The following is a 27,032-nucleotide window of genomic DNA, read 5'->3' as shown; positions in this document are numbered from 1 at the left end:
ATGGAATTGTGCACCAGGATTGCAGCACTAAACACCAGGGGGTTGCAGAATACAGCAATAAGGTATCCCAGATCCCACTAAGCTAGCTTGCTGTTCTCAGGTATAGTACAGGACACTGTTGCATGTTGGAGTACAATTTAAATATTGTTTTTGTCAGTTTTCATATGCAGAATGCGAGAAGGTGTAATTGTTATCATCCAGCGCAATTGCAAAATATCTTGGGTCAATCCTGCCCAGATCCTAGTGCATGTATTCCTAGTTTCTTGTGTCCTGCAGTGCCATTCATTTGTGCTTCCAGAAGTGTATGCTAGATTCATTCCTCATAATTTGTTTCCCTTATTATTAAATATGGGGATGTTTGCTGATTTCTTTAGTGTGATTCCTGTAGCAATCATGCAGGGTCATCTGGTCATTGCTTAAGCAATGTGTGGCAATCTTGATGGCCATCTTAATGTGCACTCATACATGCTGCACAGTGAGTTGTGTGCCCAGGCATGCAATGGATGGCTGAAAAAAGTGTGAAAACCACTTGCATAATTACATTGCAGTATTTTACAATAGGATTTTGACCCTGACTGAAAGCAAATAGGAGTCAATGTATAAGTGTAGCGGTGTTGGTGTTTTCTTTAGACAAGGAAAAACCCTACTATTCCAGCAAAACAACTTTCATCCAACCTGGGAACTCCAGATATGTTTGAGTTAAAATTCCCATCAGCCAATAGCTATGATGCGAGCTGAGGTCCAGTAAGTACCTCTGGAGAAGGATGCTCTATAAAGTACCTAGAAAGAACAAACATTTCAGCTAAGCTACTCCCAAGGGAAAACTTCTCCCAAGGGAAAGGTCTACTCCCCACTCTGTTTCATCACCTTTTCTGGAGTTTCTTTCACAGCTTTGAGACTGTGGCTCACAGTCTATCTTCATAAACCATGACTTGCCTAGATAAATATCCTGATGAATTACCTGACAGGAAACCAGAGTTTATTTTTCAAGCTACTGAGAATATAACAGGGAACTTCAGGTAATAAATACTTGATTTAAAATAAAAACAGTTTCTCTACCCTGAAGAAAGTACGCAAGAGAAGGAGGAGAAAGAAGGAGTAAATCATAGCTAATAATGTTGGCTGAAATCCTGTTGCTTAGCACAGTAAGTCACAACTAGAGTTCACCCATTGAATCAATGGAACTTACAGAGGAGTTGACTCTTAAAATCTGCACTGATTCAGTGGATCTACTCTAGTGCAACTTACTATGCTGAGCAACAGAGGTGCATCAGAGGTTCATTGCGAATTGTTCAAACTGTGTAGTAGAAGGGAGAGAAACCTATAGAACTGTACAGAACACAGCTAGGTGATTTTTAAAGAAGCTCTCAAGTAATTTCCATCAAATTTGCACAGAAATGTGTTGCTTTGGAAAAAAGTTCATGAGCAAAATTCTCAGTAAGTACTCTTTCTATTTCCAGCATGGTAAGGACCATGTCATACCTGCCTGTCAGTGAAGACTGAAAAAAGAGGTGACAGCAACTACAAGTGTGGCTCAAAGCAAAAAGATCTAAAATCAGATGTTAAGAGTGAAGCCCTAGATTAAGTACTCTGCTACATTGGGCAAATCAGTTAGTGAAATTTATGAAGATTTTTTTTAATTTGGGAAGGATTTTATCCAAAATGGAGCAGTGAAATTCTCACTCCTTTTTATCTGCTATGAAAGTGAAAGACCAGTAGAGGTTCATTAGTCTCTCTCTCTCTCTCTCTCTCTCTCTCACTCACACACACACACACACAAACACACAAACACACACACACACACACACCTCTGTGTGCATAAGTGCATGCACATCAAGAAGATGCCTGGTTCATCCCAAAACATCTTACAGAAGATGTGTACATATTTGGTTGGAGTCCAGAGTCTCCCCTTAGCTTAACAAAGAAAAAACAAAATACAATCAATATATTATCACTGTGCCACCACATAATGTATTTTATTTCCTAACAGATTTCCTCCACATGCACCCAGAGCTCACACAGGCTTCCAAGACTGGAGGACCATTTTTAACATGAATACATAATGAGCCACCCCAGCATCTTTCATCATCCAGACCTCCTAATAAACAGCCTGCAGTGTTGCCAGCAGAGTGCCAATTGTAGCTTTCTACAAAATTAAAAATGTATGCAGACACATGTTTCCCCTACCTTTGCTAAGGTGGAACTCAGTATTCTAGCTGGCATTCTACCTAATTACAAAAATACACACTGCTAATAGGCAGTGATGAGATTAGGCCCAAGTAATGGCACAGGAAGAGCTTCCCAGCTTAGTGTCCTCCAGTGTTTCCACTGTTACCTCCCACAATGCCTTACCATGAACCAGAAAAGCTGGGGCTGACAGGAGTTGTAACCCAAAGCATTTGGAGGGCATCAGGTTGAGAAAGGACAGAAGAAAGAGCAGGATGGGCAGAAGGCTAGTAGATTCTGAGGTTGTAGTTTAAAAAAAAGTTCCTGAAAGTCCAGTATCTTCCCAGTCCTATTCTAGGTTATTAATACATTATCCCAACTATTTTGAGAAGCTCTGATTGTAGTGCTATCAGAGTTTTGCTTTCCTTTGTATGAAAAAGCAGAAGAAACCCATGGTTTCTTTGTAACTTATGCTTCCTTTACTAATATACAAGGAGACAATGTATAAGTGGAGACAAATAGCAAGATGTCAAGGCATCTTCAGCGAACTAACATCTCTTGATCTGTTGTACACACACATATTTATTTCTTCTTTCCATCAGTTCAAGGATAGGATATATCAGAGTGTCTGGGAAAGAACTAGCCAAGGGCTACACTGGGCTTTAACATGAAAAATTACTACACCTACACCTACACCTACACACACCTACACACACACCTACACACACACCTACACACACACACACACACACACACACACACACACACACACACACACACACGTTGCTCTAAGTTTGTTTCCAGAGTAGAGATGGGCACAAATCAGAAAAACAGTGGTTTGTGATGGTTCATTGTTCATGACTAACCACAAACCATTAATCATGAACTACCATGAACCCACCCACCCACCACAGAAAAGCAAACTGGTTCATAGTTCATTTTTTCAGGTTTGTGCTGGAGGAAACCTTCCTTCTCTGGCTCTGCCATCTGCTCGTCCCCTTCCCACTGCCCCGTTGCCTCCCAGTCTGCCTTATTCATTTCTGGAAGCAAAAAAAATCTTACAGCACTTTAAAATTCTTCTTTGAGTATTCTGTCATGCTGAGAAGGCCTCAACTGAGGAGAATGAATACCTGAATGAGTATTCTTTCCATACATGCAGGGGAGGACAAGATAAATGCAGAAACTTTTGTGGTTGCTAGAAGGAGCAAGGGGGGATATCTACAATCTTCTGAAATCATGAAGATCTCAGAGGATGATCTCCTTTCTATATTCCCTGGTCTTAGGACCACTGGGCTGCAGCATTAGCAAAATTTGATTTAGGCCAACTATTTTTGACATGCAGTGTGCATTACACTATAGCATTCTGAAAACACATGATCTTATCTGATTTTGAAAGCTAAATAGGGTCAGGTCTGGTCAGAATTTGCATTGAAGACCACCTGGGAGCACCAAGGATCCTCAGGTAAAGCTTAGGACTGAATCCTACCTCATACCCCAGAAAGCTACTGCCAGTCAGAACTGGCAATACTAGATGAACCAGAATTTCACTCAATATGCATTAGCTTATGTCCCCTTCTCTTTCACTATGGAAATGGTAGAGGCAGAGTGTAGCTGAGCTGCATGTTGGCTGAAAACGCAATCCAATTCAAGATACGCAGGCTCAAGATATATGTGAGACCCAAGAACACAGCTATTTCATTTGGAAAAGTAGCTGGCACAAATAAAAGACTGTCTCATCTGTTTTGTGTTCCATATTCCTGCCTAGTCACTAAGGAACACTCGAGAAGCCCATCATAAAATTCAGCTTCATTCTGTTTTAATGGCTAGCCTGTCTTCAGTCTGCAAATTGCACAACCATTTTAGAACTGTTATTTATTTCAAATCATGTATCCTATTTTATGACCCTGAGAGATTTTCTAGGCAACAGCATAAGAAAAACAGCAGCAGTGATCAGTCTCACTTCAGTGGGATTATGCTGTCTTATATTATACATCCTTGAAACTGATCATTCATTCTGATCACTCAGGCTTGCTGGCCTCTACATCTGTGTAAACTTTGCTAGATGGTTGCAGATACTGTTTCTGTACTCTAGAGAAACCCTTGTATGGAGGTATTCTGTGCCAGCTTCTGGAGGATCTCCATGTCCTTTCAGAACACTCAGTTCCATGAAATGTGATATGTTGCTTGATAATGTATGCAATTTTTAAACCTTAACACATGTTGGCTGGATAGTGTATGATATCTAGTTCAGGTGTCATGTTTTTCCTCCAACGCCCCATGGAATTACAGTCAGTGTGCCTTATCTGGGAGCTTTCACCTGTCTGCTGTGATATGTGAGGTTCTGTCTTCACACTAGCAGCTGCCAGAATGGGGTTGGGGTGAGGGAAAACAGATAAGACAGGCGGTTGAGAGAATATGCTAACTATGGAGAAGCAGGCCCTTCCCATCATAAAGGCCAGAAAGTTCAGACAGCCCATCTGGGTTTGCATCTGGCATCTATGTTTTGAACTCTTCTCTAACACTGATGCAGTTTTACTTTTAAACTCCCAGGAGGCCTATACAATATTGACCGTGTTTGTGTGTTCTTCAGAAAAGGAGAAAACTTTGTTATGGAATCAAGTGGGAGAAATGCAGGAGGGATGAGACTATATTAAACCTGAAAGAGGATATTTGATGGGGGGGGGGGGCTTTTTTTTTTTTAAAGCAAAGGGTTCTAACTATATTAAATTTCTAAGTTTATAAGAAATTGAATAACTCAGTGGTTTAGGCATCTTGCTGCAGAACCAGGGTTTGGGAGTTTTCCCCCACTGTGCCTCTCGGGAGAAGAGTCAGCCTGGAAAACCACTTCTGACTATTCTCTATCTCAAAAGAAAAACAACAACAACAACCCTGGAAAGTGTTGCCATAAGCTGGACTTAACTTAATAGCACACAATTATTAATTATTATTAATTGTTCATAACTATTGTGCCCAATCATGAATTCAACGTCTCTCTTTTTATTTGTCTATGTGTATTGTGTGTGTACCATTGTAACATTATTAATCTGTGTTCAATCTGTTTTCATGTTGGAGGCAGAGATGGAGAATTTCCCCCAAGAAAAAGGAGCAGAAGGTGCTGGCAGGAGCCAATAGAGCTTGAGCGCCTGGCTATGAGAATCGTCAGATCCAGGTGCAAAGGGAGAAGTAGCTAGGAAATTTTCCTATGTTGTGGCACAATTTATTTTCCTAGCATATCAAAGGGTCCTCAGAGTCAGGCATTTAGGGAGTAGCTGGCTCTGGATATACTCTTCCTCATCAAGAATGAGAAAATATTTCTATGTACATCTGGGAGCTGTAATACAATTGTATTTTTAGAGGAAGAGAAGCCCACGTATGTCAGCAGTTTTTACAACATAATTATTTCCTGCAAGGAATATTGAGATTGGGAATCCTAACCAGGGTTACATCTCTTCAGAAATAATCTTTAGGTTAAAATATCCACCAAAGATCCATTGAGCATAACTGTCTCAGTTAAGCACTAGTAAAATATGCCAGAATTACGGACTATGTAAATTTGTCCAAACATATATAAGCAATGGCATTGAGGGGGTCAATAAATACTATGCAACACTTGCATGTGTTTTGCACATACAAATATTTCCACTACAGAGGAATTTAAGCCAACATTTTTCCAGAGCAATGGTATCAGTTGATGAAGGCTTACAGACCTAATCCCTTGTCTAAACAGAAGCTGACTATATGAATGGTTCCTGAGATGATAAGCCTAGAACCAGCCTGAGAATCAGCAAGCAAAACCTGTGAGCATTCACAGAGCAGAGAGAACTCAGCCTCACACTGATTCCATGACACAGATCTCAATGGAAAAAATGGTCAGTTGCATTGACCCTAGTATCACCTCAATAGGCAGGCTGGTAGAATGCAGACAAGCATAACTAATGTCACTGATGACACTGTAGGTAGATACATGTTCTTACTGTCATTGGACTGGAACCAACTATCTGACATGCTAGATAGAAATACATTTTGCTAGTCATTCTGGATGACAGGTTGACATAAATGGAAGCCCTTGAGGATTAGAAGGGTAAATGGCAACCAAGAAAACAGTAACTGATTATACTCTGCAACTAGCATGACTTCTGAATTCCATCACACAGAGGTGTGTTTGTGTGTGTGTGTGTGTGTGTGTTTGTGTGTGTGTGTGTGTGTGTGTGTGTGTGTATTTCAGTGCATGTCTGCATTCATATTTTCTGTCTGAACATTGTTTTGAAGGCAGAACGGGAGAAAGGAGAGATATAAACCTTCTTAAATGAAATTACTTGCACATCTCTATATCTTTATAGATGTGGATGGGTATAAAGATATAGATAAAGATCTAATGTATCTGGTCATGTAAGAGGATTTCTGTCTCACCTTTCTATTGTACAGGAAGCACTGGAGATGGCTTGCAGCCATTTTAAAAGTAGAAAATAAACAAACAAAACTAGGAACACAATATAAAGGGGGGAAAATAGCGTAACCAGAGAGTTGGAGCACATAAAAACAGCCTTAAAATAAAGGCTGAAGATGGAGGTCAAACAGCAAGAGATAAAACAGATAAACAAAACCTTAGCACATACCATAAAACTTTACCCCAAGGTTGTTGGGTTTTTGTTTTTATTTTATTTTTTTGGTATATGCAGGGAAGAATTAAGCCATGTCCCTATGTTTCTGGCACAATTACCTCACGCACTGAAAGAGCGATGGTGTTGCTGACCCCACCACAAATATCATAGGTCTTTGCTATCTTCATCCCCAGATGTGCAAGTGTGTACATTTTCCTTCACCAAGTATACACGTAGATTTCATGGCAAATATGGAGCAGAGTTCTCTCCCAATATAGATCTCCACATGTTCTGAGACCCTATGTAATCTCTTGTGCATACAAGTCTAACCATAAAGGTTTATCTACCAGAAACATGTACATCATGTAAAAAAGAAAGCACACCCTCTGAATTCTATGGTTTTAACTATCAGGAGATAATAAAAATCAGCTGGTCCTTAGCAGGTCTGAAATTGGGTAAATATAACCTCAAATGAACAATAACATGACATATTACATTGTGTCATGATTTACTTTACAAAAATAAAGCCAAAATGGAGAAGCCATGTGTGAAAACTAAGCACCCATTATGATTCAATAGCTTGTAGAACCACCTTTAGCAGCAAACAACTTGAAAGTAATTGTCTTCTGTCTGACTTGATCAGTCTCTCACATCGTTGTGGAGGACTTTTGGGCCACTCTTCTTTTTTATGGTTTTAAAATGCAAATTTCTGCTCTCAGATTTCTGCTCTCTATAGAACAGGTGGCAGGTCCCTCAAGATTCATAGTGCCTCCCTAAAAATGAAAGTACTTTTTAATTTGTTTTCAGACTCCTGAAGGCCTTAGCTGGTTCTGGTGGCAGAAAACTGGCTCTAGAACTCTCCAAAGTTGCCCATTCAGCACTACATGGCTGAGAGGGATAACACGTATATATTTCTGCAACAGGTTTTTACTCTCTTGTTGGTCTGCATGAGAATAAGGACCAAGAATCAAGCCAGACGTGCTTATGTCAAGGGAGAGAAATCCATCAATAATTAAGTTATCATGGGCTACATCTTGTTTCTCATGCTTGAGAGGAACAGGGATATTGTGTGATATCCATCTAGGCCATAACACAAGAATGGCCTCTGATCTGAGCAAATGCAAGTGCCTCACCTTAAAATGGTGGGCTGAGGCCAATAGTACCCTACCATTAGGCTGAATGAGGAAGTTATCTCAGGTTGCAAACGCATGAAGGCAGCAGCTAAGTGTTGGTGGACAGAGTTCTGTTGTCTTCGGTGCAGTGACAGCCACTGTACCATCTCTAATGCTGAAGAAACGTGCAAGAGCTTTCATGCATGGAAGAGAAGTGAGCATCATTTTATTATTTGCCTCAGGTGGCAAAGTACCTCAGGTTGGCCCCACACCCACCCCTCCTGAAGACATGGAATTTTGGAGAGTTGTCTATAAAGCAAATAGATGTTTGTTTCTCTTTTGAACATATTGAAGGGATATGCTGCCCCTCCCCCCCTTTTTGTTTCATTAAACCTGAAGCAAAACTCATACAGAAATGAGATTCCTTTCTCACTTTGTTTGGCCAGCCTACAGATGAGCAGCAACGTACCTTTTAAACTTGTAGATTAAAAAAACAGCCAAGCCCACGAAGACCACGGACAATAGCATCAACATCGCTGAACTGCTGTGCCCAGCACTGGAGTCGACAAGAGGTGCTAGGAGGTGAAGAAACATCACATTACATCGGGAAGTTGTTAATGGCAGGAGTGGGGATGGGGAGAGAGGAACTCCAGCTCTTTTTCCTTTGCAGCCTATAGTTTATTATCACTGACATGTGGCACTCGCTGTTTGAGAAAAGGCAACTCACATGGAAAATATTGATCCTCCCTCCCCTTTGAACTGAAGGCTGCAATTTTTGGGCAGCACCATAATGAAAAGGATGCTGCAGGCCATGTGCAGACAAACAGTGGGGAGATTACCCACCTCCCCACTTCGCTCTGCTTTCAATTCAGTCTTTTTACTGGACCAGGGAATACTGCCCCTTTTTAATGAGGAGCCAACAAAAGCAAGGAAGAGAAAGTGTTGAATCTCCTGTGTACCATGTGGCTTCAACAGAGGGGGGAAAAATCTCAAAATCCAATTTTTTTTCCATTGCAAATCTTTTACGTGACACTGAATTCACAATAATGTCACCTAAATTTGACAAATGTGGCTCCCTTTATTCTTCACATAACTAAAGAAAAATCTGAACACATTATCCTTTGCGTCCATTCAAGTTTTTTTACTTACCTATCCTTTTCCAGCTGAAGCCTTTTGTTCTGCGGGGGGGGGCTGCTTGTTCTCTCTCTTATCACATGGGCCAAGAGGGAGGGCCTACTTTTTTTAACTGGGAAGTTTCTGGACCTTGCCTTCATTTCCTTAGGAGGTTTAGGCCTGGATGAAACTCAGGTGCGTTCTCTTTGGATGTCTTGCTGAAGCCTTTTGTTCTGGGGGGGGCTGCTTGTTCTCTCTCTTATCACATGGGCCAAGAGGGAGGGCCTACTTTTTTTAACTGGGAAGTTTCTGGACCTTGCCTTCATTTCCTTAGGAGGTTTAGGCCTGGATGAAACTCAGGTGCGTTCTCTTTGGATGTCTTGCTGAAGCCTTTTGTTCTGCGGGGGGGGGGCTGCTTGTTCTCTCTCTTATCACATGGGCCAAGAGGGAGGGCCTACTTTTTTTAACTGGGAAGTTTCTGGACCTTGCCTTCATTTCCTTAGGAGGTTTAGGCCTGGGTGAAACTCAGGTGCGTTCTCTTTGGATGTCTTGCTGAAGCCTTTTGTTCTGCGGGGGGGGGGGGGCTGATTGTTCTCTCTCTTATCACATGGGCCAAGAGGGAGGGCCTACTTTTTTTAACTGGGAAGTTTCTGGACCTTGCCTTCATTTCCTTAGGAGGTTTAGGCCTGGATGAAACTCAGGTGCGTTCTCTTTGGATGTCTTGCTGAAGCCTTTTGTTCTGCGGGGGGGGGGGGGCTGCTTGTTCTCTCTCTTATCACATGGGCCAAGAGGGAGGGCCTACTTTTTTTAACTGGGAAGTTTCTGGACCTTGCCTTCATTTCCTTAGGAGGTTTAGGCCTGGGTGAAACTCAGGTGCGTTCTCTTTGGATGTCTTGCTGAAGCCTTTTGTTCTGGGGGGGGGGCTGATTGTTCTCTCTCTTATCACATGGGCCAAGAGGGAGGGCCTACTTTTTTTAACTGGGAAGTTTCTGGACCTTGCCTTCATTTCCTTAGGAGGTTTAGGCCTGGGTGAAACTCAGGTGCGTTCTCTTTGGATGTCTTGCTGAAGCCTTTTGTTCTGTGGGGGGGGGGGCTGCTTGTTCTCTCTCTTATCACATGGGCCAAGAGGGAGGGCCTACTTTTTTTAACTGGGAAGTTTCTGGACCTTGCCTTCATTTCCTTAGGAGGTTTAGGCCTGGGTGAAACTCAGGTGCGTTCTCTTTGGATGTCTTGCTGAAGCCTTTTGTTCTGCGGGGGGGGGCTGATTGTTCTCTCTCTTATCACATGGGCCAAGAGGGAGGGCCTACTTTTTTTAACTGGGAAGTTTCTGGACCTTGCCTTCATTTCCTTAGGAGGTTTAGGCCTGGATGAAACTCAGGTGCGTTCTCTTTGGATGTCTTGCTGAAGCCTTTTGTTCTGCGGGGGGGGCTGCTTGTTCTCTCTCTTATCACATGGGCCAAGAGGGAGGGCCTACTTTTTTTAACTGGGAAGTTTCTGGACCTTGCCTTCATTTCCTTAGGAGGTTTAGGCCTGGGTGAAACTCAGGTGCGTTCTCTTTGGATGTCTTGCTGAAGCCTTTTGTTCTGGGGGGGGGGGGGCTGATTGTTCTCTCTCTTATCACATGGGCCAAGAGGGAGGGCCTACTTTTTTTAACTGGGAAGTTTCTGGACCTTGCCTTCATTTCCTTAGGAGGTTTAGGCCTGGATGAAACTCAGGTGCGTTCTCTTTGGATGTCTTGCTGAAGCCTTTTGTTCTGCGGGGGGGGGGGCGGGGGGGCTGATTGTTCTCTCTCTTATCACATGGGCCAAGAGGGAGGGCCTACTTTTTTTAACTGGGAAGTTTCTGGACCTTGCCTTCATTTCCTTAGGAGGTTTAGGCCTGGATGAAACTCAGGTGCGTTCTCTTTGGATGTCTTGCTGAAGCCTTTGTTTCCTGGAGCGCGCGCCTAATGGCGCGCGAAATTCTCAAATACTCTCTCTATCTCCAATCCTAATATGGTAAATAGAAATCACCTGAGCAAAGGCAGAGTCTCAGCTGTAAAGGAGGATGAGCAGGAGAGTGTGTCTAACGGCATGTGAAACTCTCTAATCCTACTTTTTACCCAAATTTGGTAAATAGGAAAACCAACTAACATCTCGTACACCTGGGGGGAGTATACTTTTAAAGGTCAGATCATACTTCCATATCATTAGAGATCAGGCCGGGTAGGTGGGGCTCGTCAGCCCTGGAAGGCAGCCCATCTAGGAGAAGGACCACTCCGAATTTAAACCTCCACTGCCTTGTGGCTATATCCACTTATGGAAAGGGCTTCAGGAGATAACCTCGAGGCAAAATCCGGAGCCGGAGTCCCGGAGGCATTTTCTTTCATTCTGCCAACTCCTGCGACGTTGCTGGAACCAGTTGTATTGGCTCTTGCCTTTCCACTGGACCATTTCAGCGATGTGGAGAGGGGGGATTTGCTGCTTGGGTAACAGCCTATCCTCCATACTATTTTACCCAGGCTTCGTGCTCTGGAGAGGACACTCCAGCTTCGCATACAGCGTCGAAACAACACGGGAAGTAGCAGTTACCGGTTATAAGTCTCTGCTCAATTGGCGTAGAGCAGGACGCCAGGGGCTACTTCTGACGGTGGGAGAGGTCATTGCACCTCACTAGGTAGATACCGCCCGCCTTAAGCTGGGCAGCCCCCAGCCAGTAAGGTGCTACCTCGCCACGGTCTGTTAACCTCATGGGGTGCGTGCGGTTTAGGGTGAAACCCGACAAGCAGATCGACAACCGTGCACCATGCAACAATCATAAGAAAACTTCTGCCCTAAAGCTGGGCACCTGGAATGTACGAACAATGACCCCTGGCTTTCCTGACTACGGCTTTCCTAACGACCTGCAAGAAATAGACGATGTGCGCAAGACAGCTGTCATTGACATGGAACTGAGTAGACTGCAGATGGACATTGTTGCCCTGCAAGAGACAAGACTGCCAGACTCGGGATCTGTCAAAGAAAAAAACTTCTCATTCTTCTGGCAGGGAAAACCATCGAATGAGACCAGGGAATATGGTGTTGGCTTTGCAGTCAGAAACACTCTCCTGAGATGCATTGTTCCACCCACTGTGGGGAGTGAAAGAATCCTGTCTCTGCAGCTCCACTCATCAGCAGGACCAGTAACCCTCATTAGTGCATATGCACCAACACTGTCATCCACTCCAGAAGTGAAAGACAAATTCTACGACGATCTGGCAGCTACTATCAAAAAAGTCCCTGAAAGAGAGTCACTGTTCATTCTTGGAGACTTTAATGCTAGAGTTGGTGCTGATCACAATTCTTGGCCCACTTGTCTAGGCCGTTTTGGCATTGGAAAGATGAACGAAAATGGCCAACGCTTACTGGAGTTTTGCTGTTACTATGGTCTCTGTGTCAGCAACACATTCTTTAATACGAAGCTGCAACACAGAGTTTCCTGGAGACATCCAAGATCCAAGCATTGGCATCAGCTCGATTTGATCCTCACTAGACGTTCTAGCCTTCCTAGTGTTACGATCACACGCAGCTACCAGAGTGCTGATTGCGATACTGATCACTCCCTGGTGTGTAGTAGAGTAAAACTGCGAACAAAGAAATTGTATCACATGAAAAAGGAAGGAAGACCACGTATTGACATCAACAAGACTCGCGATCAAAGAAAAGTGAAGGAATTTGCCCAAGCACTCGAGGAAACCCTTCCAGGTCCAGCAAATGTAAATGCACCTGAACGATGGGAACACTTCAAGAACACTGTCTACAACACTGCCTTGTCCACCTTCGGCAAGAAGACCAGAAAGATGGCTGACTGGTTCGAAGCCCATTCGGAGGAGTTAATGCCAGCCATTGAGGATAAGAGAAGAGCTCTAGCAGCATACAAAGCCTGTCCTAGCGAGTACAACCTGCAAGCTCTTCGAGCCGCTCGTAGCCAAGTCCAACAGGCTGCCAGGAGATGCTCCAATGACTACTGGCTTCAGTTTTCCTCTCAGATACAGATAGCAGCGGACACAGGTAACATCAAAGGAATGTATGATGGTATCAAGCAGGCCTTAGGTCCATTACAGAAGAAATCTGCTCCCTTGAAGTCTACTACAGGTGTGATCATCCAGGACCGAGCACAGCAGATGGAACGCTGGGTGCAGCACTACTCCGAGCTATATTCCAGAAAGAATGTAGTAACCGAAGAAGCATTAAATAACATTGAGTGCCTGCCTGTCTTGGAAGAGCTGGACAGCGAACCAACCCTAGCAGAAATAAATGCGGCCTTGGATTCCCTCACCTCTGGCAAGGCACCTGGAAGGGACAACATCCCTGTTGAAGTGCTGAAATGCGGTAAGGAGATCATCATCACCGAACTGTATGAAATCTTTTGTCTCTGCTGGAGGGAAGGTGGAGTACCACAGGACATGAAGGATGCAAACATTGTCACGTTGTACAAGAACAAAGGTGACAGGGGTGACTGCAATAACTACCGTGGTATCTCTCTTCTTAGCGTTGTAGGGAAGCTGCTTGCCCGTGTTGTGCTGAAGAGGCTCCAGGTGCTTGCAGACAGAGTCTATCCGGAATCACAGTGCGGATTTCGAGCAAATAGATCCACCACTGACATGGTATTCTCCCTCCGACAGTTGCAGGAGAAATGCAGGGAACAACAACAGCCACTCTTAGTGGCCTTCATAGACCTTACAAAAGCATTTGACTTGGTTAGCAGGGATGGCCTTTTCAAAATACTTCCCAAGATTGGATGTCCACCTCGTCTCCTTAACATCATCAGGTCCTTCCACGATGGAATGAAAGGCACTGTAGTTTTTGACGGCTCAACATCAGATCCCTTTGACATCCGAAGCGGAGTGAAACAGGGCTGTGTCCTCGCACCAACACTTTTTGGGATCTTTTTTGCTGTCATGCTGAAGCATGCCTTTGGAACTGCAACAGAAGGTGTCTATCTCCGGACTAGATCAGATGGAAAGCTCTTTAATCTCTCTAGATTGAGAGCAAAGACCAAAGTCCAGCTGAAATGCATGAGGGACTTCCTCTTTGCAGACGATGCAGCCATTGTTGCCCACGCTGCTGAAGACCTCCAACAACTCATGAACCGTTTCAGCAAGGCCTGCCAAGACTTTGGACTAACAATCAGCCTGAAGAAAACACAAGTCATGGGCCAGGGTGTGGACTCACCTCCCTCTATTACCATCTCCACACAAGAATTGGAGGTTGTTCATGACTTTGTGTACCTTGGCTCAACCATCTCTGACACCCTCTCTCTAGATGTCGAGCTGGATAAACGCATTGGGAAAGCAGCCACCATGTTCTCTAGACTCACAAAGAGAGTATGGCTCAATAAGAAACTGACAACACATACCAAGATCCAGGTCTATAGAGCCTGCGTCCTGAGCACACTCCTGTACTGCAGCGAGTCCTGGACCCTTTGTGCCCGGCAGGAGAGGAAGCTGAACACCTTCCATATGCGTTGCCTACGACGGATTTTTGGTATCACCTGGCAGGACAGAGTTCCAAATAGAGTAGTCCTAGAACGAGCTGGAATTTTCAGCATGCATACATTACTGAAACAGCGACGTCTACGCTGGCTTGGGCACGTTGTGAGAATGGCTGATGGTCGGATTCCAAAGGATCTCCTATATGGAGAATTAGTGCAGGGAAATCGCCCCAGAGGGAGACCACAGCTGCGATACAAGGATATCTGCAAGCGGGATCTGAAGGCCTTAGGAATAGACCTCAACAGATGGGAAACTCTGACATCTGATCGTTCAGCCTGGAGGCAGGCAGTGCATCACGGCCTCTCCCAATTTGAAGAGACCCTTGTCCAGCAGGCTGAGGCAAAGAGGAAGTCACAAAGGAAGCAAAACCAGGGAGCTGGACAGGGGACAGATTGGATTTGTCTCCAGTGTGGAAGGGATTGTCACTCTCGAATTGGCCTCCTCAGCCACACTAGACGCTGTTCCAAGTCCTCCATACAGAGCACGATACCATAGTCTTTCGAGACTGAAGGATGCCTACTTTGCCTTTTCCAGCTCAGAATCAATGTCACAGCTGCATCCCTTCTTTCCCCATAACCCCCTTTTGGTCTAGTCGATGATGTCCAGTGGCGCATGGCAATGTATAGTGTTTGCCTGCCCTCGACAAGACTGACATCCTTGCACATACAAAGTGCTTTCACCTAAACTAATCAAGCAAGGCCTAAAGGATTTGGGTCTCCTCCTCCTTTTTGAGTGCTTTATACAGGACAAGCAACAAGAACTGCTAGATAGCTCAGTGGCTTAGATATCTCGCTGCAGAGTAAGAGGTTGGGAATTCAATTCCCCACTCTGCCTCCTTGACAGAGGCTGGACTTGATAATCCATAGGGTTCCTTGCAGTTCTAAGATTATTCTTATGAACAGCTCCCAAACAAGGCTGTGCATCTCAGTCTGAGGAAATACAGTTCTAAAAATCATATTTTGGTTGAGGACAAAACTTGGAATGCTGGAGAAAAATAAATCCTCCAATTTTCCTCAATCCGATACACTTTCATCTGCTTCCATCCTTAGTCTATCCTAAATTTATTTAACCTTTTATTAGGGCATCCATACCTTGTACACTTTAGTTGTTCTTTTCCATACTCTTCTAAAGCTTTACATTATCCTTTTCAACATAAACCAATCTTACATGCTCGGAATTATACATCCTTGATACCTAAGAGAGAACCATTCAGCCACTAGGGCCTTCCCACTAAAGATATGGATCCTTCCTTTGCAATACTTCAGATCTCACATATATTTAATTCCTGTTCTTTCATACTAGACTGCAAGACTGGGGTTTCTTAGGAGGTAATTTATGCACATTTTTCTTAAGTACTTTTTGTAATGTTTTCATTTATCTACTCATGCTACCTAAATGACATACTCCTCTTGTTGACTTCAGGACGTTTCCAATAGTCTATATTTTAGTTATTCATAGTTTACAATGTGCACTGTCTCTTTTACAGACTTTATTTGAAATAACACATGAGCTTGCAAATGTGCAAAATCCTCATACTGAGCCTTGAGAGGCTTGAAAAGCTGTGTTCATTCATATGGTGAATCCAGGAAAAATGCCGTATTTTGCAGTGTATACAACACCTAATGTATAAAACGACCCCCTAATTTTGACCCTATGGAGGTGGAGGACCAGTTAATGGGCAACTGCTCCTCCATCTCCATCTCCTGCTGTCTCCGCTGGCCACCTGATTACCTCCTCTAGTGTGACTGCCAGGCATCACCTCCAGCTCAAGTCACTGCCTTGTCCCCTGCCCTAAGGAGATCATGGGAGGAGGTGATCTGGCAGCAGCAGCAGGAAGAGGTGCCCGAACACACGAGAGTGCTTGTTTGCCTCCGCCTCTGTCTCCTCCTGCCTCCACCACCAGAGGGGACAAGGCAATGACGTGAGCTTAACCCCTCAGTCCCACGGAAGGTGGTGATCGGGTGGGCGGGGAAGGCAGTAGCAAGAGGTGCCCGAGTGCGTGTGAATGCTCTTCCGCCTCCACCTGCTGCTGCTGCTGCTGCCTCAGGGCCACCAGAGGGGACAAGCCATGAGCTCTGGAAGAGGCAACTGGGCAGCGGTGGCAGCAAGAGGCGCCTGAGCACATGCACAACTGCTTCCTTCCATGTATAAAATGACACTCAATTTTTCCTCTAATTATTTTAGGAAAAAGTGTCGTTTTATACATGGAAAAATATGGAATTTTTCATTTAGCGTTCTCCATACCCAAGATAATATAATTCCAGATAATTCAGTCTTTTGAGACACAGAAAGAGAGAGCTGGTTGCACTGGAGGAAGTAGAGCAAGGATCACTGGTGAGCCAAGTCACAAGTAAAAAAAGAAAAGAAAGGAAAGGAAGCAAGAAAAGAAATGAAGCCTCTCTGATGAGCAAACCACTTTGACTTGAGTGGACATTTTCCCCAAACAATATCAACTAAAATGGTAAGTTAACTCCCTGCCCCCATAATGTTGATTATCACTAAAGTCATGCTGATGCATAGACTCTTCTCTTGGAATGAGACTAGGAGTGAGTCTTGGTTTCCCTGAAAATAATACAGGGTCTTATATTATTTTTTGCTCCAAATGCATTATGGCTTATCTTCAGGGAATGTCTTATTTTTTTCATGTATAACAATCTACATTTATTCAAATACTGTCATGTCATCTTATTCTGGTTGCTGCACGATGGTGGAGGGTGCGGTTTCACTTAACTGGGGCTTGTTTTTTGGGGTAGAGCTTACATTACAAGCATCCTGAAAAATCATGCTAGGGCTTATTTTCAGGTTATGTCTTATTTTAGGGGAAACAGGGTATTTCCCTATTGTATAGAACAAACATATCCCAAATTCACAAGTGATTATGACAAATTTTATAATTAATTGGTGTGATATAGAAGTTCAGTGGTAACATTGCCAGGTGTGCTCCCCAGGGCCAGGAAATTAGCAATTACAATGAAACTTTGCTTAGGTTAATACCAAAGTTATCCTAATGTTGCATTCCACATGCCTGTCCTCCATGATCTACTTACCTAATGTTAATTGTGTGACATATACAATGACTTCCACACCAGGTTTCAACTCAAACTGGACCAGGTTCTGATTTAAAGCATTGAAGAGGATTTCAACAATCTGGAAAATAAAAGATGGGAAATATGCACAAAGATAGCATATTAGAAGAATTCTCACAGACACATCCTATACACTAACAGCAAATTCATTTCCTAAGTACCAGTCCATATGCAACACTATCCATGCAAAAGTTAGTAGAACAGGGTGCCATTTGTAGAAGGACCAAAGAAGTTTAGAAGTTTGGTGTAACTGAAAACCACTGGTGTCAATTATTATTCCCAAGGTTCCTACAGCTGCTTTGGAGCATATTTCCCCTCCACACCTAGTTCACGTTGGGTTTTTTTTTTGGGGGGAGGTGGTGTACAACCAAGAAAAAGATAGGAAAATGCTTCTTGTGTTTAGCAAGATCTAAATCTACATCATTATCTTATTATCTCAATGACATATATCCAGATAGTCCTAGTACAAAAACCTTCTTCCTTCAAATCCCTGTTGCTGGATCTGAGGGAAAACAAACCTGTCTATAGCCTTTCATGCATAAATCTACATCTATAAAGGACATAAACATTCTTTTAAGCTTCAAAGCTAAGCTTCTTAAGCTTCTCCAATCTAAATATCTAGATAAGAATGAAGCATGTTATGAATGTACCACACAGATTTTTTACACCTCATGATCTGGTAGACTTATGCCAAGTAGCTGGCTCCATCTAGGAGTAGTAAAACATTATAGTATTCTTCAGTGACTTATCATGGGAGAGTAAAGGGGTCTTGTGTTTGAAGAAGCTGATTTGGGATAGTGGTTAAGAGACAGTCAGATTGTGCATGTGCATTTCATCCCTTTACAGCATTATCCCTCCAGACACACAAATATTCTAGACTTATATGTATGAGAAATCAGATGACAGCACATTGTGTTTTAGTACTCTCTGTGCTAAAGATGGCTTACAACATTGAAAGACAATATTTAAAGTTTAAAGCAAGGAGTTGACAATGATGGTTAGCATAATTGCAAATAATAACAAAAGCAAACACAGCCTAATTTGCTAAAGGTTGATTGGGACACATTTGGGTTAGAAGAAACATTTTGCCAGTATCCTATTCAGAGGAAAAGGCAGTTGAGCAAGTGCTTCTCAGTTCTTGCAGGCTCCCTTTTGCACATCCAGAGCTGCACTAGTTGCAAGATTATCTGTAATGCAGGGGAGCCTCTAGAGTCGGGGGAATATTTATTGAATAGTCTTCTGCTGTTTTCTCACTGAGAACTTTCCAAATAACCAAGAGGTTAAAAAAAATCTTTTTAAAATTCATTCATTCATTCATTCAATTTATACCCCGCCTATCTGGTCAATACAACCACTATAGGAGTAATGACCAAAACCTCCCAGAATCTCATGCTGGCAGTGGGATTCTCGAAGCTGGACTCTAAAACACTATCCACATGCTGAGGAGTTACACAAGAGTGAAATGACCACATTATACTTCCTGGCATATAGGCTGTTCTTCAGGTATCTTTGTTGTTGTTGTTATTATGTTGTTGTTATGTGCTTCAAGTCAGAACTGACTTATAGCAACCCTAATAGGACATTCAAGATAAGTGAGGCATTTAAGAAGTGGTTTTACAACTTTCACTCCCCCAGTGAATTTCCATGGCTGGGTGGGGATTCAAGCTCTGCTTTCCAGAGGCCCAGTCCTCCACTCTATCACACTGGGTTCAGATATCTTTATGGAAGGGAAAAGGGCTGCAGTGCTGCACTCTGCCCCTACCAAATTTCTCATGGTTGTAGAACAACTTTCTTTAGAAAGATAACATCCACATTTCATTTCCTATTCTTATTACACTGAGAACATTTAGCTCAGTGCTAAGGAGAACAGTTGTGAACATTCTAAAGCACCCCATAAATGTTAAGAATTGCTATAGATTTTTACGTAAATTCCATACCCATTAACAAAAGCAACTGAATCAGGTGCAAATGTGTTATTATACTTTTTGCTCCCACAAAACTCCTAACAGTGATTCAGTTGATTTTTATCACTGGGTAATTTTTGCATGGAAGATTTAACAAGGTTATGCTACTGTTCCTGACTCTAATCTGAATTCAGTGTAACAGCTGCTTTTCATCCTTTTAATTATCAATTTATATAAGAAAATGGGCATTACAAATTCCAAACACAGTTTGTACTACATTGTCTAACTATGTTTATAATTGGATTGTACAACCAATTTGGTTGAAACCTGAATCTGGCCAATTTGGACCAATTCATATCAGGATTAGATTGGTCGGAATTGGATCTAAGGCACATTGGGTTGGTCTGAGTCAGTCTGATCCAAATCTGACTCAGAGTCACTTCAGATCAATTCAGTAATTTAGACACTAGAATAAAGCCAGAAAGAATTCTTACAAAATGTTCCAGAACAGTATCATAGAAGGAAATGCTATGTGTTGTGGAATAAATTAACTGGATTTTGCTCATTGACAGCTCTAGCTTATTATTTGGGACAAGAATCTCACCAGTATATTATCACAGTGGGTGCAAGGAGAGATTCAATGAGTGTTCTGGTGGCTGCACTCTCAGAGTAACTGAGTCTGTCTCTTCACTTCCAAACTTTTTTGCCTCACTAACTTCAACAATCTAACCTAATTCTCCTGTTGTCTTTCTGTTCATTTATTTATTTTAGTAATTTTTTATTATATCCACTATTTTTCTGCACTATCCATGAATGAGTTCTGCTTAGCCTGAGGAAGTGCATTTCATCCATAAAAGCTTGCTACTTATTTTCAGTTTTAGTGGTCCAAAATTGGTGTCACCCACTCTTTCATTTGTTTACTGTGTGTGAAGCTTAATGGGCTGAGCAGTCACACTTATGCTTTACCCCTCTCCAGATGTAATTTCCAAACTCAGCTGTGTGAGACAGATTTGTCTTTTAAAATACAATTTTATGGGTGTGTGATAAGGTTATGTTTACTATAATTTATGTTTCTCCTTCTTTAATCGTACCACTACAAGCCCCCTTTCCTATTTTTTCCTAATCCAATGCACCTCTCCTTAGTCTTTATACTTTTTGCTTATTTGAGTGCATCTGTATGTTAACCTCAGTGTTTTTTTAGGAAAATTTTAATGGACAGTGGCTCTTCCTTTATTCCCTTAGTCTCCTTCAACACTCCTATTTTAGTTCTAGTGTTTTAGGTTATGTTTGACTTTTGTTTCAATTTGTACACAGTGTATTTGTTTCATTTTTATACACAGTGTATAAAGGGTTAGGACAAGCACTACACATAAACAAAAGGTGCCACAACAGTACAAGAAAGAAGGACACAAATTAGCAGACTCTAAGCATAGTAAGGCAGACTGTAAAGGTAGACGGAACAAAAAAATGTTGTCCTTGTCTGTATGAGCTCCACCTGGAATCATCAGCTCAGGAGGAATTTTGATTTTGCCAAATTTCATGTAATTATGTGAAAAAAATAATATCCATTTTAAAAGAAAATGTTTTAAAATGACTAGCAAAAACCTCCTTGGGCCTATTTGCCTGAAATTTGGCAGAATTACTTATCTTCCTGCTAAGTATTGTGTCCTCAAATTTCATGCATATTCATGAAATGACACACATACACTCTTCTTGTTGTAAATTAATGAGAGGGGTGAAGACTTATATTTCCAAATTTTGATTTGGATCTGTATGGGAATCAGATGGGATCACGTCTGAAACAGTGTGACCTGAATCAGGTTTCAATCTGAGTAACTGAATCAGGTTCATTCCATATTAGCCTAGCCAATCCAGTTTCTTTGAAGAGTTTTTTTATATAACATGCATGTTTCCAAATATGGGATAGTACTCTTTACACATTGTGAGAGGTGAGGGAACTGCATTGTATGTGTGGCTAGCATCTGATGCAATGATGGTGGAAAGATGAAAAAGTGGTCAAAGCTCTTACAGCTTTAATACAAGAAGGTGTTGCAGCAGATGTATCTTATATGAGAAACAGTTTTCCTTTTGCATGTGGTTATTCATATGTTAGAATATACCAGATGGGCGGGATATAAATCTAATAAATAAATAAATAAATAAATAAATAAATAAATAAATAAATAAATAAATAACTTCTGTACCATTTTTCTCCATTAATGTAGGAGCTATTTAGTTGAAATCTACTCAAACAATCTTACTTGTGCCCAGATCATATTGTGTGATTATACTTGTGCAGATCCCAGACAGCATAGGAAAGTGCATCGTTTCTGCAGAATGATGGTATCCTAAATATGCTTCTGCAACGGGTTCTTCTGCTTATGGAAAGCTGCAGAAGCAGTGATGCATTTTCCAAGTGTGTGTCAGTGTGACTCCTAACTTTAAGTAACAGGATTATGCAAGAGGGGCTGAGAGTTGACAGGGCCCCTTGTGGCATTATTTGCACAATATTGCAATCCCGCCCAACCCAATGAATGGAGATTTCTGCTCCATGAATATTGAGTAAGAGCACTGCTATGATCTGGTCCAAGGGCTGTCTCTCCAAGTGCATGGAAATCTTGGATGCTGAAGTGACTCCTGCAGACCCTTTCAAACTGGAGCTTGAAATTCCCCTGTAAGTGATAGTATGTACTGGCATGCTTTTCTTCTCAGGGGTATTGAATAGGGAAAAAGATCAGCTTTCATTTTTCTTCCATGCAAAGTGACTGAGGAAGAAAGTATATTACCACACCACCTCCGGGGGCATTAATGTCCTTATTCAAGTTCATGCATAACAATCTTGGCACAACTCCCTTCTTCTCCTGTTTCATCAGTGGATTTAAGGTAAGGTGTGAGTATTCTAAACAAGGGGGACTGGCCATGCAAGCTCCCATGCTTAAATTGTATTGTGGCGACGTCAAAGTGATCTTTGATTCTGCCCTTACCACATTATTTCCTTACACCTGTTACTTACACAAGATCTGCCCTGATGTCTTCAGAGAAAGGATAGGGTATAAATCATATTGATGTTGGTAACAGAGATTATAATGTTAATGGTGGTAGTGGTGATGATGAAGGAAATTCTTTTCTCCAAGCTCAGAATCTCACACACACACAGCTTACTGGAGGAGATGGTAACAGGAAGAAACGGCTAGAATTATATACTTTGGATGAGAAGTCAAGCAGATTGAGAATCCCTTTAAGAATTTCCAAACATTCACTTTTAGCACTCAGTGACTATAGCAATGCATTCTGTGACAATCACATCACCGCTTCTCCATCCGTGATTTAAAGGCAAAATCAGTTTCTTTGTTTACAGTCTGGAAACTATAATATCATATTATATTACTTTTAATTTTATTACAACTTGGACACTATTATCAGTTAAAGGAGTGGTGCAGCCACTTAGAAGCCTTTGGTTTACAATGCGCCGAATGTGTGACAGTGCAATAAAGGATATCTAATGAGGAGCATCTTCCTTACCTGTTCCAGGTCACCTTCACTGCCACTCCTTCTATCTGACATATTATGATAGGGTAAGATGAAGAGTTCTGCTGAGGTGGGCAATCCAGGGAACACCGCCACCAAAACTTGTTCATCAGGGATGCCAGTCACCTAAGAAGAGGAGCAGCAATAGGGTTAGGGGTATAATAATAACTGCACTAATATATTTTTGCCTACCTTCTTGTGCAAATTCTAGTATGCAAAAAAAAAAAAAACCCACAAGATAACACAAGACAAAAATACAACAAATTGTTTTTCTGGTTGATGCTCTTGTTGTTTTGTTTCAGTCAGCTCTACCACAGTCCTTCTCAATATACCCTGATAATGACTGAGAAAGTTGGGATGAATGATTGGCAGGTCAGCAACATCCCATTCTGTGAGATTTCAGGGGCAAACCTAAAGTTGGGGCTAATCTTTTATAATGTCACAGATATGGGTCAGATGAGGACTTCATTTCTAGGTCATGCACTGCTGTCCCCAAGACATGTGTGATAAATAGGATCTAGAATTATGACACTGGTCCTCCACTTCCTGCCTAACTTTAAATGAGCTAGTGGGCCCAAAGCTAGCATACCAAAAAAAAAAAAAAAAAAAAAAAAAAGAATGAAGGAAGTGGACTAGGGAGAACTTACATTTGAGTCCATCCAACCATGTGATGGTAAATGCACACACACGCATTCATGCATGCATGTGTGCATGCACACATGCATGCACATACACCTTTCTGCTGAGCCAGTGAACCCTAGAGCCAAATGAGATGATCTGTTCAGGTTCTGAAGCTGCCTCAAAGATCAGCCTTATCATCCAATGCTGCTTACTCTGATATTTGTATCCATATTTGGAGGCCCAGGGGAGCATAACAGAACCTTAAGAATGCAGTCAACATCTTGAAATCTGGCAAGCCTACTGAAGTCATATCCTATCACCCAAAGGAACATTCTTGTTTCACATCCCAAATATAGAATTAGGGTATGCTATGCAGTGTCATAAGGCATCTAGAGCAGGTGTACACCTTGTGCATTTAAATCATGAGACCTGTTCTAGTTCCCATTAAACTATGGTTCAACTGATTTGTTATCTAGGTGAACCATGTTGTAAGTTTACTATATGTTCGCCATACACATACTGTATGAAGTTTGGACAGAACAGAATTAGGGATAAATTTTAAAAAAATTAAATGGACATGGATTTTGCTCATTTGAAGAGCTTGCTGAATTAATTAATTTCATACTCCCAAAATTTGTCACAAAATAAAGCACTATTAACCTCAGAAATCAGCACAGTTGTAAGATCCTCAGTATGCATCCATACACTTCAAAAATACTGTATATATGGCAATGAGCATACAATTGGGAGAGAGAAAAAGACACATACAAGCATATTTACTGCCCAGAGTAGACCTTTGGTCTAGATGGGTGGGGTATAAATCTAAATAAATAAATATTTTAGTCAAATAGGAAAATGTGTACAAAATTAATCAGGAAATTAGGAAAATTGTGTAAATAAATGCATACATTATGGAATACTGGTATGACTTCTCACGTGGGAAGAAAAGTTTCTTAACTTGATACAAAAAAAGATGAGACAGGGATGTAGGTGCGACTGGGAGAAAAGCAACAAAATGGCAAGCAGAAGATATTCACATCTGGAACAATGAAGCAGTTTTGAGTCACAGAGTGTTCAAAAAGTCATTTGTTAGGATCCTTTCGGATCTTAGAAGGGGTAGGTCATTTACTGCTTGCTTCTATAATGCTCAACTTGTGTATCTCCAAATAAACCAAGGTACTATTTAAAAAAGCTGTACTTTTTAATGATCTCTTCCAAAGGAAGTCATGCTCATATGAGTTGTTGTTGTTGTTTAGTCATTAAGTCATGTCCAACTCTTCGTGACCCCATGAACCACTGCCTCCTGGAGTTGGGTCAAATTCATGTTGGTAGCTTTGATGAAACTGTCTAACCATCTCGTCCTCTGTCGTCCCCTTCTCCTCTTGCCTTCACACTTTCCCAGCATCAGGGTCTTTTCTAGGGAGTCTCCTCTTCTCATGCGATGACTAAAGTACTGGAGCCTCAGCTTCAGGGTCTCTCCTTCCAGTGAGCACTCAGGGTTGATTTCCTTCAAAATGGATATGTTTGTTCTCTTTGAAGTCCAGGGGACTCTCAAGAGTCTCCTCCAGCAACACAATTCAAAAGCATCAATTCTTCAGCAGTCAGCCTTTTTTATGGTCCAGCTCTCATTTCCATACATTGCTACTGGAAAAATCATAGCTTTGACTATTTGTTGGCAAAGTGATGTCTCTTAGATTTTTTGATATTAAGCTTCAGACCATTTTTTGCACTCTCCTCTTTCACCCTCATTTTGAGGTTCTTTAATTCCTCCTCACTTTCTGACATCAGAGTGGTATCGTCAGCATATCTGAGGTTCTTGATATTTCTTCTGGCAATCTTAATTCCACCATGGGATTCATCCAGGCCAGCCTTTCGCATGATTATTTAACTTTCTGCATATAGGTTAAATAAGCAGGGGGACAATATACAACCTTGTCGTACTCCTATCCCAATTCTGAACCATTCAGTTGTTCCATATCCAGTTCTAACTGTTGTTTCCTGTCCCATGTATAGGTTTCTCAGGAGATAGATAAGATGGTCAGGCACTCCCATTTCTTTAAGGACTTGCCATAGTTTGCTGTGGTCCACACAGTCAAGGGCTTTTGTGTAGTCAATGAAGCAGAAGTAGATGTTTTTCTGGCACTCTCTGGCTTTCTCCATAATCCAGAACACTGCTTCTTAACCTTGGGTTACTCAGGAGTTTTGGACTGCAACTCCCAGAGGCCTTCACCACCAGCTGTCCTGACTGGGGTTTCTGGGAGTTGCAGTTCAAAAGCATCCAAGTAACAAAGGTTAAAAACCACTGATCCAGAACATGTTAGCAATCTGGTCTCTAATTCCTCTGCCCCTCCGAAATCCAGCTTGTACTTCTGGGAGTTCTTGGTCCACATACTGCTGAAGCCTACCTTGGAGGATTTTGAGCATAACCTTGCTTGAGTGTAATTGCACGGTAGTTGGAGCATTCTTTGGCACTGCCCTTCTTTGGGATTGGGATGTAGACTGATCTTTTTCAGTTCTCTACCCGCTGCTGAGTTTTCCAAACTTGCTGGCATATTGTGTGCAGCACCTTAACAGTGTCATCTTTTAAGATTTTAAATAGTTCAACTGGAATGCCATCACCTCCACTGGCCTTGTTGTTACCCATTCTTTCTAAGCCCCACTTGACTTCACTCTCCAGGATGTCTGGCTCAAGGTCAGCAACCACACTATCTGAGTTGTCTGGGACATCCAGATCTTTCTGGTATAATTCCTCTGTGTATTCTTGCCACCTCTTCTTGATGTCTCCTGCTTCTGTTAGGTCCCTACCATTGTTGTCCTTCATCATATCTATCTTTGCACAAAATATTCCTTTATCACCTCCAATTTTCTTGAACAGATCTCTGGTTTTCCCTTTCTGTTCTTTTCCTCTATTTCTTTGCACTGTTCGTTTAAGAAGGCCCTCTTGTCTCTCCTTGCTATTCTTTGAAAGTCTGCATTCAATTTTCTGTAGCTTTCCCTATCTCCCTTGCATTCTGCTTCCCTTCTTTCCTCTGCTATTTGTAAGGCCTATCATTTTTGAGATTGTATCCCAGTACAGCTTTTCCCACTCATTTGTTGACTATGAGGGCTACTTCATTTCTTCTATAGGATTCTTGCCCACAATAGTAGATATGATAATTATCTCAATTAAATTCGCCCATTCTCGTCCATTTTAGTTCACTGATACCCAGGATGTCAATGTTTATTCTTGCCATCTCCCATTTGGCCACATATGAGTACTGCTCCTCAAACTTTGCATGACTAGAAGAAGTGGTGAAAATGTAACATTTTCATGTTTCGAACCCTGGAAGCCATGTCTTTCCCCTCCATGGCATTTTGCTTCCTCATTCCATAACTCATCTACTTGTACA

At 42.0% G+C, this 27,032-nt stretch overlaps 1 protein-coding gene across 1 annotated transcript in view; it reads right to left on the bottom strand.

Annotated features, from left to right (window-relative positions):
- Window positions 1-27,032, bottom strand: part of SORCS3 (sortilin related VPS10 domain containing receptor 3) — a 603,874-nt gene that overhangs the window by 9,767 nt on the left and 567,075 nt on the right. Inside the window, exons 23-25 of the mRNA XM_072995578.2 lie at window positions 23,017-23,148; window positions 17,552-17,651; window positions 8,349-8,454 (exon numbers count right to left, since the gene is read on the bottom strand). Of these exons, the coding sequence (XP_072851679.2) occupies window positions 8,349-8,454; window positions 17,552-17,651; window positions 23,017-23,148 (338 nt within the window). The remainder of the gene's footprint in view (window positions 1-8,348; window positions 8,455-17,551; window positions 17,652-23,016; window positions 23,149-27,032) is intronic.

Source organism: Pogona vitticeps, chromosome 3, assembly GCF_051106095.1.
Source record: "Pogona vitticeps strain Pit_001003342236 chromosome 3, PviZW2.1, whole genome shotgun sequence".
NCBI lineage: Eukaryota > Metazoa > Chordata > Lepidosauria > Squamata > Agamidae > Pogona > Pogona vitticeps.
This window is presented reverse-complemented; position numbering and strand designations above follow the sequence as displayed.